General features: G+C 38.7%; 3 protein-coding genes across 7 annotated transcripts; all 3 read left to right on the top strand.

Moving 5' to 3' along the window:
• The first annotated feature begins 1,246 nt into the window (after window positions 1-1,246).
• LOC308701792 (uncharacterized protein) lies at window positions 1,247-4,146 on the top strand. The gene is made up of 5 exons (XM_081384227.1): window positions 1,247-1,475; window positions 1,692-1,786; window positions 1,933-2,092; window positions 2,338-2,461; window positions 2,649-4,146. The coding sequence occupies exons 2-5, from the start codon at window positions 1,694-1,696 to the stop codon at window positions 3,706-3,708; spliced, it is 1,437 nt and encodes a 478-aa protein (XP_081240353.1). The 5' UTR covers window positions 1,247-1,475; window positions 1,692-1,693; the 3' UTR covers window positions 3,709-4,146.
• Window positions 4,147-5,061: 915 nt separating this feature from the next.
• rras (RAS related) lies at window positions 5,062-9,476 on the top strand. The gene is made up of 7 exons (XM_081380292.1): window positions 5,062-5,369; window positions 5,674-5,767; window positions 5,982-6,069; window positions 6,337-6,439; window positions 7,417-7,525; window positions 7,623-7,741; window positions 7,822-9,476. The coding sequence occupies exons 2-7, from the start codon at window positions 5,684-5,686 to the stop codon at window positions 7,907-7,909; spliced, it is 591 nt and encodes a 196-aa protein (XP_081236418.1). The 5' UTR covers window positions 5,062-5,369; window positions 5,674-5,683; the 3' UTR covers window positions 7,910-9,476.
• Window positions 9,477-9,820: 344 nt separating this feature from the next.
• Window positions 9,821-13,155, top strand: prrg2 (proline rich Gla (G-carboxyglutamic acid) 2). 5 transcript variants are annotated; one of them, XM_081380247.1, is made up of 9 exons: window positions 9,843-10,195; window positions 10,332-10,459; window positions 10,594-10,628; window positions 11,117-11,206; window positions 11,592-11,755; window positions 11,902-11,935; window positions 12,236-12,365; window positions 12,445-12,585; window positions 12,714-13,155. In XM_081380247.1, the coding sequence occupies exons 2-9, from the start codon at window positions 10,449-10,451 to the stop codon at window positions 12,754-12,756; spliced, it is 648 nt and encodes a 215-aa protein (XP_081236373.1). In that variant the 5' UTR covers window positions 9,843-10,195; window positions 10,332-10,448; the 3' UTR covers window positions 12,757-13,155. The 5 variants fall into 5 exon arrangements, with proteins under 5 accessions (XP_081236375.1, XP_081236373.1, XP_081236377.1 ...); XM_081380251.1 differs by having other exon boundaries at window positions 9,853-10,158; window positions 10,543-10,628; XM_081380250.1 differs by having other exon boundaries at window positions 9,853-10,195; window positions 10,543-10,628.
• The last annotated feature ends 520 nt before the right edge of the window (window positions 13,156-13,675 follow it).

Raw genomic sequence — 13,675 nt, 5'->3', positions numbered from 1 at the left:
TGCACAAAGCACAAAATAGTATCTCTCAGCACATCATGGTCTAGGCCCGACTCCAGCTCTAAGATGTTAGGTGGCCCATAACAAAGGTTTAAAAGTGTAACATAGGTCTATAGAATAAAATAATTCTAATTATTTTCAACCAGAAAGCAGAATGGAATAGTAAAAATGTAAACTTTGGTTAACTTGTTTTTATAATCAAACTTGATATTTTTACTATTCCATTCTTTCAGGTAGAAAATTAGATTAATCACAATTATTTTCTTCTATCTTCAGGTTTATGCATCTAACAACACTTTAATGGTGGGTAGAAAAACAAGATGCTGTCAAATTTATAGAAAACAATAGTTTATACATGTGTTATTTGCATTTACAGTATAATTTATATTTTTGGACCTGAAATAAGACCCAAAGCCATAAGACTCTAGTTGGGCCAAGCTTATGATTAGCTTGGCCTGCATATTTAGTTTAAAAGATATGATGCATCTGTCCAGTAAACATGCAAAACTCTTTTATGCAAGATTTTAAAGACAATGTCTTACCATCCCATTATTGTAAATTAATTTGCCTGGTTAAATGGAAAATGCAAGACGGCTGTTTAGTAGTCCAGTATGGTATAGCATAAATACAGTTGAATAAATTCACATTCATTTAAGTTGAATGTTTTTTTTTTTTTTTTTTTGCAGCTGTAGCTCGAGAAATAAAATTCATTGTGGTACAACATAACAACACATGACATAATTCATAACGTAATGTTTGATGCAGGCTGCAGTGCACTACGTGAGGTTGTTTAAAATAGTATAAATATTATATCAATAGGTAAATGTGGACTAGTGAACTAAGCGTTCTGAATTATACATTTTGTTTACCAGAGAAACTGCTCGCATGGGACGTTGCAGACGAGTCTGCTTACAAAAACATCTAGAAGGATATAAAAGAGTCTCATTTTACTGATTACACGCGCTCGATTAGCAAATGAAAGCGACGTGTTTCTGTCTGAAAGGCTACAGGGAGTAAAACACGATTCATCACAATAAAAGTGCCGAGGTCTTCAGGGCAAACTGATGATGGCGAACAAACCGAGCGAGAGTGTGCCCGTGCCCGCGCCCGCGCGCACGTCAAAGAGCGAGCCTGGCCGCCGATTGGCTGAAAATGACATCACATAGAATTGTACTATTCTTAGCTTCTGGAAACGGGATGACCTCATCTTTTTCCTCCCTCGCGCAGGTATAGACATATAACAACAAATAATGCGAGAAGCGCAGACAGAACGGAGAGGAGCACGGGAGCACAACTACTGAGAAGAAAGAGCAAGGAACTGTTTATAATCGCGCAGATAGGCTGCATATATTTACTTCACGCGTTATATGCGTCCTCCTGTTCGTGCTATTTACAACGTCCATCCACCAGCTTTGTTGGACTTTTCCAACCTTTTTGGACTTCCTGCGCATTCTGCTGATCTATAACTAACTGGACTGGTGAGAATCAGCTTTTAGTTTATTCTAAACGCGTAACTTGTCAATTATCATTGTTAAATGCAATTTATCAAAACTTTAAATCCTTTTTAGGCATACCATTTGGCCTGCTTTTGTGATTCTGGCTGTCTGTTTAGTGCGTCATATAGGCCTACACAAAGAGTTGTTTTCTGTGTATTTTCTCCATAAACAATTTTTTTTTTTTTTTTTGCAATCAAGAGATGGTGTACTACAGGGACAGTCAGTCCGAGCGGCCGCCGTTGTCCCGTATTCTGCCGCATCTCTACCTTGGTGCAGAGACTGACGTAACCCAGGTATATTTACAGTCCTCCAATGATTTATCAGTATAGCTTTAACCATCTTTAAGTTATATTTGCTTCATTTAACAATAGTTTGTCCTCGTGCGTAACATTTAAGTTAGCCTACTTTCTTACCTTTCACCCGCTGTTCGTTTCCACAGGACGGTTTGTCAGACCGAGGCATCTCGTACGTATTAAGTGTGAGCCGATGTTGCCCACAGCCTTCATTTCTACCCCAGTCCCAGTACCTCCGTATCCCAATAGACGACTCTCTGCGGGATGACCTGCTTCCTTGGATCCCTCAGGCGTTGCACTTCATTGGTGAGGGACCCGGAATCCCACTCCTTACATCAGCCTGCATTTGCATCCTAACTGCATTACATCATTATTAGCTACTAGCATCGATATGGAAATAGATTTGTTTGTCTGTGTAAAAAAAGCAAAGAAAATATAATAATATGAGGCTAATTTGAAACAGATCAATTTTATGCATCAGTGCCCTGCTGGAAAACCCTGGGTGGGTGTACACTATACGTTTAATGTATCGTATATATGTTATGTTGCAGATGGGGCCATGTCACTGGGCTGCTCTGTCTTGGTTCACTGTGCTGCAGGAATCTCTCGATCTCCAGCACTTGCTGTGGCATACGTCATGTATAGCCTGAAAATGGATCTGGATCATGCATACAGGTAATGTGCATACGTTGTTTTACTACTACTTCTGTCATTGTCTATGTAATAAGAAGTGACATTTTGCACATAAAAAGAGTCAGAGGTTCTGGTGATGAACGATATATTGTTTGTTTGTTTGTATGTATGTATGTAATGGATGCATATTATTCAAATGAGTGAAGTATCTATCTCATCATTCCTTTAGGTTTGTGAAAGAACGCAGACCTACAATTTCACCAAATTTTAACTTCCTGGGTCAGCTGCAGCTCTTCCAGGGAACGCTTTCTTTGAAGAATAATAACACAAACCTTCACGCTCAGCAGTCAGTCAAACCTTTGGATAACTGCCTGCAGCCCTCCAATGACAAAAACAAAAGCAGTTCCTCAGTGGCACTGTTAACTAACTTAAACCTGCAGAATAGCATTGAACACAACAACTGCATTATTGATGGATGTACTGGGGATTCCAAAGCAAATGTGTACTGTGAGAACAAGAACAACCAAATGGAAAATATCCAGAGCAGAGGCCAACTCTGTGAGGTGATGAATCCAGAGTTTACCTTATCTCTTTCAGACAAGCTCGGAGCGCTCACTCTCCGCACAAATCCCGTAGAGATACAAAGACCAGTAAACATCACATGTCAGACACAGCAGGATTCACCAAAGTCCAGCCTACCTAAGCCTACTTACCTTCAGATTCCATCTCTAGCGGAGAAACGCAAAAGCCTTAGTCTTTCCCTCACGCCAGTGGGTGCAGTTCCCCAGACTCAGCAGAAGGGGTCATCAGCCAACAGCTGTGATCTGAGGAAGAGCCGTTCCGCAGTGAACCAGACGGGGGCGTTAGAGGACTTGGGAAGAGCCGATATGGAGCCGTCAGGATCAGAAACCAGAACAGATCCAAAAGAGGCAAACAGGTTTATCAACAAGGAGGTGTCAGCTAGACACAGCTGCTCAAGATCACAAAGAATAAAGAGTAAACTAAACCGCAGAGCAAACGAGGAGCAACAACAAAAAACAAACCAAGTGAACCATTCAAGCACACAATCGCACAGGCAGATCCAGGGACCATGTGAGATCAAAACCTCCTCACAGGAGGTTACCAGTGGTGTAGAAGCAGTGGAGGGTATGGATGGAGACAGCAGCCCCTTGTCTCCAGTCAGTCTAACGGTTAACAAAATACTAGACTGGGGAGAACGCATGCTGCTTGGGGTCCTACTCGGCCCACGTATTAAAGTGGGACAGGCTGCTTTGCCGTACAGATGTTGAGGAGGAACTGGTTGTGTGAACTGCGCTACTACTTAAAGATGAAGTGTAAACGAGGACTTTTCAGAGAGGCACTGCTAAGGAACTGTGTTTATTATGTACCTCCCCATTGAGCAGAAGGAACTTAAATGAAGACAGCGACATGGGTGAAAAAGCATAATGTATGAGTGTGTGAATTCACTTATTTATTTGATGAAATTGCATGTTCCTCTAAGAGTGTTTGACAGACTCAAGTCATCTGATGGACTGCTGGTGATATGTATAAATGACAGAGTGTCTGAAAAAACACTTGCGATTTGTTCTGTTATAATGCACAGCCTGCCTGGGACTTTATTTATTAAAATACACTGATAATTGACATTTATAAATGGGTATTTTGCAGGTGGAATTTTAACACTATAGCTTGTATTGAAAAAGTGTTCATTAAAGACAATTATTTTATCTCTCTGTCTCTTTCATTTTAGCAACTATTTTAGTGAATTTTATAATAAAATGTTATTAAAAGACAAAATCTAGCAATAAAAGAGGTGACATGGTTACATGGTTCAAAGCCATGTTGATCCGTTGGGCTATAGACCTGTGCCTTTTAAGTTAAGAAAAAACATAGTAATTATAATATCCTTACAGTTATACCGAAGGGTTTGATGCATTGGTTTAGTCACAATGAAGAGGAGTACCATTTTCCCATACATGTGGGGAAGGCAGACAGTAACTGGTGGGTGTCTCCAAAAAGATTTTCACTACTCCCTGTTTGTCACATTCTTGGAGGTTTTTGTTTAATACAAGCCAAAAAGTGATTCAGCATCCACACTGATATTGCCAAGAAATTACACATGAATATAGGCTACTATAAGAACAAAGGCAAATGTACAGAATCAACATAAATCACTCACTATGAATGAATGCACCATTAAATAAATATGAGATACAAAATATTCTATCTCGACAAACATAAAGTTTAAATCAGCCTAATTTTAAATCAGCCTCATGACCGCAACATTTTTCAATAGATTATTACTCCTGTTTTTAACTCTTTGCGCTTTTTATATCATTCGAGCTGAATAAAAAACGGACAATGAATGCAGCATTAACGCTCTGTGTAAAACATCTACCGTAACTCAGACAAGCCAGGCCCTTGGCCAAATATGGGAAAGACGACGCTCGAATTACACATTTATCATATAGCCTGCCTTCTATTGCGGAAATACAAGCGTAGTAACAGTGGAACAGTTCATCGACTCATTCGCATCAGCCAATTAGAACTCGCCAAGGCTCACCGATTACGAAATGATTCGTGCGATGAAAAAAACAACGATGGAAGCCACGCCCATTTCAGGCATGCGTATGAGATGCACTGAAGACGAAAAAAAAGTTGCCCCTGGTCATGAAAAAAAGCTATCGGAAGCAAGAGAGAGTCCAGAAATCACCAAGAAAAATCCAGAGGGCGGACATTCCTTTAAGCCTGGAATTCGCTGTTTATCTCCATAAGCAAGATGCTTTTATCGCTTGTACAAAAGGGAGAATTTGTCGGCTAAATCTTGCGGATATAGTGTATTAAAGTTGTCAGAGTATTCGCGGGTTGGCAGTGGACTAAGTTGTCTGACTTTCGAGTCGCTAACTTGGCACCAGAAGGCTAATTTACTCAAGGCGGCTGCGGAAGAAAGGTAATCGGCAGTCATTGCTCAGACTAGCGCGGTATTTGTTTTATTTCCACTTTAGAGTTATCAATCTGATTCTGCAAATGCTATTGTTTTGTAGATATTGAATCATGGAGCTTTGATTGTGATACATACTTGCCCAAATCTGTAACATTGTCGCCTATTGTAGAGGTTTATCAACGATGCCAGGCCTTTTACGGTCTCAAATCTGTATGCTCCGTTGGGCAGTATTATTTCTCTTAAAACCATTTTAGCTGAGTAATACGACATGCTTAGTATTGTTTCAGAACCTTATGTTACATATTTGCAGGAGTAGGACCATGTCAACGGAAGAGAGATATAAGTTGGTGGTCGTGGGCGGCGGAGGTGTGGGGAAAAGCGCCCTCAGTATTCAGTTCATTCAGGTAAGTGTGTATTTTTTGTGCTTTGTATGAAATAAAGATGTATTTATGTCGCAACATGGGGCAAATACGCGGTGGTAATTATTTCTGTGGGTGTGTGTTGTAAGAGATGTGTGACGTTCAGGGTGCAGTGGGCTTTTCTCTGCATGTTCCTTCATGTTAAAGCCCTTGTTTAGGAGTTGGTGAACCAAAATGTTTTCTTTGTTTTCTCTTACAGTCGTACTTTGTGTCTGACTATGACCCAACCATTGAGGACTCGTACACTAAAACCTGCACCGTGGATGGAAAGGAGACACGATTAGACAGTATGTGTTCTTTATAGGAAGGAATGAGTGTTAAAAGCTCCACATGTTTCCTCAGTAGGGAGATTTTTGTCGGAGTTGCATCACTGATGATTCATTGCTGACTACGGGTTCCTGCCCAGGTTTTGTTTTGACTTGCTGTCAGTACAACATCATGCCAGCTGTGTTTAAATGACTAAAATGTGATTTGTTTGTGTGGATCAGCCTCGTCTTGTATATTCCCCTCTATTTACCTGGGGTATGTTTTGTTTTTGTGTCGTTCGCCATTAGTCCTGGACACAGCAGGACAAGAAGAGTTTGGAGCGATGAGAGAGCAGTACATGCGCTCTGGAGAGGGTTTCTTACTGGTGTTTGCTCTTAATGACCGTGGCAGGTAGGTGTTTTCCAGAGTGTGTTTGTGTGAGCATGAGAGGAAGGCAAATAGACGGTTCCTAACTTCTCTGTGTGACGAGAACAGAGAGTGTGTATGTGTCTCTGTGTGTGTGTGTGTGTGTGTGTGTGTGTGTGTGTGTGTGTGTGTGTGTGTGTGTGTGTGTGTTAAAAATAAAACCACAGAATGTGTTTGTGATGAGAATGAAAGTGCAGGTTATGAGTGTTCATGTCATCAGGTGCAGAGTTGAGCCTCAGCAGCTGAACTGAGCCTTTCTGTGGCCAATGTAAATGTTCAGGTTTCACAGTGTACGAATCCTTAGGGGCCATTAGCACAACACCGTTTTCAACTAAAAACAGAAAACTGTTTATGCAGTTTGGCCGATCATTTACACGACAGCAGCGTTTTGGGGGTCTGAAAGCGCGAACTTCTGAAAACAAGTTTCAAAGTGCAAGTTTTTTTAAAGCCATAATGTTGTTTTCTCTGTGTAAACTACAAAAACATGAATTTGTGAAAATAGTGACATTATGTGTATGCGTATTACATGTTCAGCTTATACATTGTTAGGTTTAGTGAAGTTTTATAGTTTCAGTTTATTTTTTTGTTTTTTGTATAATGTGTTAACTAGTAACATTTAAAAACATTTAACACAGTTAAATTACTCCACACAGTATAGTGTTATTTCTATTTAGTGACATTTTTATGTTTAATGAGCGTTTTTTTTTTAGAATATACCATATCCTTTTTTTTCCTAGTTGTGTGAGTTTATATTTCAGTTCAGGAAAATATTTAATGTAATTTGTTTTATTTGTTTGTTAATAATAATAACTTTAGGAATTTTAATATTCATTTATTGTAAGTTACATTTACAGGCTACTATTCAAGAAGAGTTCAATTGTAATGACCTTCTATGAACTCTGTATTGTTTTTTTGTAAAACTTGTTATTCTAATGAACTTTTGTTCGTTCTCTCTGTTTCAGTTTTAAAGAAATTCAGAAATTTCACACTCAGATATTGCGGGTGAAGGATCGAGATGACTTTCCCATAGTTCTTGTTGGCAACAAATCTGATCTTGACCAGCAGAGAGAGGTAATGTTTCCGTGTTCCACAGCTGGGTGAATTTTTAATGAAAAATAGGCTGCTAATTCATATGTGTGCGTGTCTCCCCCCCCCCCCCCAAAAATAGATCCCGAGAGAGGAGGCCATGTCATTTGCCAGAGAAAACAGGATCCCCTATATGGAATCATCAGCTAAGAACCGCCACAATGTGGAAGAAGCCTTCATGGAGGTTGTGCGAGCAATAAGGTATTTGTAATAGAAAACAGCTCTTATGAGATTGACAATGCTGTGGATTATGATGAACTTACATTACCATCTCTCCTCAGGAAGTTTCAAGAGACGGAAAGTCCGCCACTCCCCGCTAATCACGCGAGAAAGCAGAAGAGTGGTGGCTGTCCCTGCACCCTGCTCTGACTGCCCCTCTGCACTGTTGCCTAGGAGACTGAAGCCCTCACTCTCACGCCTGGTGCCTTATATGTGTGTGTGTGTTTGTGCATATGTGTGTGTGGCACTGTACGCATCAGTGTTTTAGCGGCTTTTACAGTATGTGTGTATGAATGGTTCCCAAGAAGAAACTAGGCTGTATCAAATGAGAAAGAACCTGTTGGAAAGGGGGGCCTTTAGTCTTATTTTGCCCACGTGTTTTATGTAGTGCCTTGTAAAATCATGCTCTTGATTTTAGATTCAAGAACAGTATTTGTTTATTTCCATCATGGTAAAAGGTCGCAGACTGATTTGTGTGCCACGAGAGGGATTTTTAAAAACATTCATCATGGAGGGGGTGAACAAAAGTGACAACGCATATTTAAACAAACCATGTAAGCGATGTGCTGAAAAAACCTTGTGGTGGTTCTGGTGTCGCCTGTATGTACAACATGCATATATAGTGTTATTGACTCACACAGACAAGTCAGAAAGTGTTTTATTGGCCCAGACCCCTGTTCAGCATGCCCTCTCTCGGAGGATTTATTTAGTCAGTGAGACTGCACCGAAATGGCTGCTCTAGTCTACCTTGCTACCCATCAGTGGCTAGAAATGTATTCAGTCAGCTTGTTTTCATTAATCTCTTCCTGATAAAGCAGTGTCTGATGACTAAGACATGATGTGGTTTTAATAATTGAGCAATTTTAGTGGAGAAGCAGTGGTGTTCAAATATTGAGTCCAGTATCTGCAGTGCTAGTATTCATACAAACCAAAGGCTATACTGTATATGTTTGCACACCAGCTTTGTCATCGTGAATAGTTATCTAATGTAGTTTAACACTAAAATGGACAAATCGTGTGGTTTTATTGTGGGATTGTTTTGGTATGTTTCTTTTTTTGTTGTTTTAGCCTAAATTTGATGTATTTTTGAAGGTACGTCTATTTGTGCTTATGTGCAGAATAAGACATTCTGTCTCCAGGTTCACATTATTGTATATGCTGTGCTTCGCTTGTGATTTTTGCACCTTCATTAGTAGACAGTGATGCAAAAGTGATACAGAGGAATTGCCAAATGAATTTACTAACAAAGCATGATATTAGTCAGTGTTGTGAGGGAGTGAGTCACTCTGTCTGTACATAAGTAGAACGGCATAAAAACAAGACTAGGTGCTTTTTCCTTAGTCCCACGATAGCAGTTTCTTATGGTATACTTGACTCTCAAGGGAGTTGCTACACACAATTTACAGCCTTTAATCAAGGGACATGGATTTGTTTTTTTGTTTTTTAGTGGGACAAATTCTATTGTAGATCAGGTTTGTCGGCTGCAAGTAAGAACAAAGCACTATTTAATTTCGCAATGTTAACAAAATTACAAAACATTGTTACATGATGATTCTCATTCATATAATTTCATGTCTTAAGTCTGATTATTTCAGGTTTTTTTTATTTAAGCTATTTTTCTTGGCTCTGGAGAGAGATCAGACACCATTTATCTTCCAATTTTGTATCTAAATCTAACAATATTCTTTTGTACACAATTAAAATGTTTTGAAACGTTTCATGTAAGAATTTGTGGGTGACTGATTTGTTGGAGAGTGATTCATTATAAAAAAGTATTTGTAACAATTTTCCCATAACGTTTTTGAACACAGTTCAGAGACTCAGTGCTGATGAATTAGGAAATTTAAAGATTAAAGAATTATTTTTCATGAATGTATGATAAGCGGTATTGACATACTATTGCATTTAGACGCCAAATAAGGTCTTTTTTTGTTTTGTTTTGTTTTGTTTTTTTAGTTTTCTTCGTTCTTACTAGCCTACATGTTGTTAATCTCGGTTCTCATGTCTCTCAATTCTTATTGGACCATAACGATCAAATAAGAGAACTACCCTGCGCATTACAAGCAATTCTGTTGCAAATGACTCCCACATGTGAGGAAAGGGGAAATTATAATCGCTGGGAGGGAATCAACCGCAAGGCGAAATTCAGAATCTGAAGAAATATTAGCATGACTTGGAAATTTAAATGTGGTCACGTTGTAAATGCACAGATTCCTTCGTTTTAAAGCGATAATATAAGACGAATCACGTGTATATAGGACTGACTTCCGTAAATTTATTGAAAGATATATCTCTCAGGTCGGCTCCTGCAAAGAAGAGGCCCATTCATAACTATCATTGAAAAGAACGGTTGATCCAATCAAGACGCAATCTACTGTTGAAACCGGAAGCTGTTCAAGGTGGACTAAGTAACTTTTTTGTTGTTGTTGTTTTAAGGTGAAGATTACATTTTCAACATTGAACTCCGATATGTAGGCCTACATCAGTTAGCCACAGCACTAAAAGTTACTTATACTGGTTTATTTGTCCGTAATTGGGCGATTAAATCACCTTTGTTTATTGAGATGTGCAGGTAGGTGACCGAAACTTTGTCACATCCCACTGCCACTCCTATAAGCGCTCGCGGCCGTGAAATATGTTGTCAAACTGGTATGTCTCTCTTACGTGATGACTTGTGTTTTCGCTGTGAATGAAACACAGGTGAATATGGAAGTAGTTTAATCAAAATCGAATATGTGAATTATTTGTATTCATAATGTTGATCTAGCTATAATAATTTACAGCACCAAGACAGGAAATCTGTGGGATAATCTGAAAGTGTTTTCTTTTTAAAGTTTCCTTGTTCGGAACACAACAACAGAGTGTAAAGGTAAGCGGGCGGTTTCCCATGTAGTTTTACTTTCTTTTCTACTTTCTGTCCTCCGTTTTAAGGTAGCCTACATCATTTTCAAAACGGATATGCACTTTAGTTAATCAAGTTATTATACAAAAATAAATATTACCTCGTGTTGGCACAATTTTGTCAATGTATTACCAATGTGATAATAGTTGAACGATTTGAAAATACGATGTTAAACGGATGTTTAATGTATGCCTCTTTTTTTCTTAATATATATGTATATTATTATTATTATTATTATTATAATATCATTTATATAATTATATAATAATATTAATATTTGCTTTTGAATGAGTGCAATGACCGATAGAGGACGACATTGTAAGCTTTTTCTGGAGAATATTTTGTGACGCATTCTTTACGGTTAGGCCATATATGCCTATAGGTCCTCCTTATGGCACTATCAAAACATAGCCTGTTAAACGTTGTAATATTCTTTATAACATTCTTTCGGACAGGTACAATGCTGGGGTTTCCAACAATATGTTTCAGCTTGCTATCCTTGCTGCATATTGTTTGGGGCAGAGTGATCTACAATGGAAATGATGGTAATAATGAAAAGCAAAACACTTTTTTTTTTTTATTGCCAGTGTGGGACATTTTTGGTTTATCTTTTGTTGTTGCTAATCCATTAGTAATATGGTGTGTTTTTGTTGGCTTCCCATGCACTCATGCGTGGTATTAAAAACTTATAGCCTACCTCTGCACAACCTTATTTGCATTACAGACTTTAGGTGTATTACAAACATTGGTAATTGTTTCATACCCAGAATTGAACATAATTTTTTCACTACATATATCGAATGATTAGCTGCCATTTATTACTCTTCGTATGTATTGCGCTGTTCCTTCTGTCTGTTTCAATAAGTGATAATGTATGTTTGTGACGTGTTGTGATTTTCATTATGCTTTGTATTCTTTTGTGTTGTTCAGTGTTCCTAGAAGAGAAGTCAGCAGGTTCATTTATCTCCCGTAAACTGTTGAGAAACAGTTGGGATTTTGAGGCAGTGGTGCCTGGCAATATAGAGAGAGAATGCAATGAGGAAATATGCTCATATGAAGAGGCCAGAGAGGTGTTTGAAGATGACAAACTGACGGTAAGAAAAAGAGTATACTCATTTTATATACTCTTATATAGGGAATGTCAACACAAAGGAATCATAAATAGCCAAAACTACAAGATGAGGTGGAAAAAAATGTTTATGTATAGACATTTGACACTGTTTGGTTTGTTTTCCAACAGGCCAATTTCTGGAAAACCTATATCAACAGTCATGGTAAGGCTGATTATTTTTATTTTTTCTTTAAGGGAATGTATTTGATATTTTATAGATGGTTGAAGATATGCACATCCAACAGTTGGATTCAATTTTCAAATAAATTGTAAATCTTATTATTAGTCTGACAGCACCAAAGCAAGCAGCCTTGTAAATCATCATAGTGTAAGCAAATGCAAGATACAAATAGTATTTTATTGACCAATATTTTATCCTAATGGGATAAAATGGGGGTCACTAAGTAAACAATTAAAATGTGTATTTGTTGAGAATTATGAACTGATTGGTTGATTTCCACAGAGCCTTCGCACCCACTTGATGTGTCTGGTTTGGTAGCTGGCATTGTGGCTATTGTAGTAACAGCGATTATAGTCACTGTGCTGGGCATTTATTGCTACAAGAACAGAGGCAAAAATGCAAGAGGGGGAAGGTAAGTGCATGCTGTTATTACCACTGCGATATGCCTTTTATGTGGCAATATCACTCTAATGGATCCTGCATCTCCACAGTGTTCCTGTGCATATGGGAGTGGATGGGCAGCCAGTACCTGAATCTGTGCCCTTGTCTATTGTGGCTCCGGGTCTCCCCTCGTACAATGAGGCTCTGACTCACAGTGGCCAGCACGATGCCCCCCCACCGCCGTACGCTGGGTAAGAACTCTGAATGGCTTGTTTGCATATGTGCATCACATACAAAAGCGATGCACTATCTGCTATAAAATTAGTTTGTGCTGCATTTTCAAAATAGGTTTTAAAATATGCATCTCTGCTCTTTACAGGGGAAGTCCACCTGAGCCGACAGAAACTCCAACTGAGGAATGACAAAGACATGATGTGTGACAAAACATTTAATGTTTTAACATGATGTTTTTTTTTTTAACAAAAAATGTTGTTGTTTTTGTTTTGTTATTGTTGTTGTTGTTGTTTTTTTGGGGGGGGGGGTCATTTGCCACAGAGACAGAAATGACTGTAAGCTGCAAAGTGTAGTTTCAATCACTGATTAGGTAATTTATTATACTTGTGCTACATGTTCAGCAGGTAACACTTTTTTTTTATTATTCTTTAAAATGATTTTGTTACTATCACCAAAGAACAGAGTTGTATTGTAAACAAGGTCATTATTTTCTTAAATCAGGTTTGTTTTAAAAATGTGAAGCGTTTTCTTGGTCATGTTAAATTGAATTTAATTGTCTTTTATTAATAAAATGAAAAATGTAGACCAACTTGAATTTTATAATTCGACTGTGCAACAACGCGCGATTCAGTATTGGCAATTAGTCGCTGCTGTCACTCATCATCGCCTCTTTCAGAGTATCAGAAGAGAGCATACAAAACTCAGTAGTGCCTCTATCTGTGCTGTAACAAGGCGGCAGTACGCACGAGACTTCCAGACAGACTGCGTATGTGAGAGTGTGACAAGCGAGTCGGGTGGGGGGGGGGGGTATGTTTATGTGTGTGCGCGCGAGAGAGCCTGTTAGTCCACTCTTGAAAATGGCGTCTTTCTTGCCTAAATACCTGAAAATAGCGATTTTAATCCCAGGCATTGTAACTTTTATGTGAGGTTTTAAAGCATTATACTAGCTTTTTGTATGGCTCTTATGCATTTTGCAGATTTAAGCGAACCTAGTCACAACAAGAATATTGTTTCTGACGAAGAGCCTCCATCCCCGTGAGGAAAGGAATTTACATCCACGATGTAAATATTTGGGGCGCAACAGCTGAATAAAAACGCGCCCTCGGT

Source organism: Scardinius erythrophthalmus, assembly GCF_964197995.2.
Source record: "Scardinius erythrophthalmus genome assembly, chromosome: 1".
Classification (NCBI taxonomy): domain Eukaryota; kingdom Metazoa; phylum Chordata; class Actinopteri; order Cypriniformes; family Leuciscidae; genus Scardinius; species Scardinius erythrophthalmus.
Note: the sequence above shows the minus strand (reverse complement) of the source record. Positions and strands in the feature narration are given on the sequence as shown.

What these genes read in the sequence shown, in the direction of transcription:
- LOC308701792 (XM_081384227.1), top strand. Translation starts at nt 1,694, where the DNA reads ATGGTGTACTACAGGGACAGTCAGTCCGAGCGGCCGCCGTTGTCCCGT. An exon ending in CAGAGACTGACGTAACCCAG is followed by an intron (nt 1,787 to 1,932) that starts GTATATTTACAG and finishes TCGTTTCCACAG; the next exon opens with GACGGTTTGTCAGACCGAGG. An exon ending in TCAGGCGTTGCACTTCATTG is followed by an intron (nt 2,093 to 2,337) that starts GTGAGGGACCCG and finishes GTTATGTTGCAG; the next exon opens with ATGGGGCCATGTCACTGGGC.
- rras (XM_081380292.1), top strand. Translation starts at nt 5,684, where the DNA reads ATGTCAACGGAAGAGAGATATAAGTTGGTGGTCGTGGGCGGCGGAGGT. An exon ending in GCTCTTAATGACCGTGGCAG is followed by an intron (nt 6,440 to 7,416) that starts GTAGGTGTTTTC and finishes TCTCTGTTTCAG; the next exon opens with TTTTAAAGAAATTCAGAAAT. An exon ending in GAGGTTGTGCGAGCAATAAG is followed by an intron (nt 7,742 to 7,821) that starts GTATTTGTAATA and finishes ATCTCTCCTCAG; the next exon opens with GAAGTTTCAAGAGACGGAAA.
- prrg2 (XM_081380247.1), top strand. An exon ending in GATCTACAATGGAAATGATG is followed by an intron (nt 11,207 to 11,591) that starts GTAATAATGAAA and finishes TGTGTTGTTCAG; the next exon opens with TGTTCCTAGAAGAGAAGTCA. An exon ending in AAAAATGCAAGAGGGGGAAG is followed by an intron (nt 12,366 to 12,444) that starts GTAAGTGCATGC and finishes GCATCTCCACAG; the next exon opens with TGTTCCTGTGCATATGGGAG.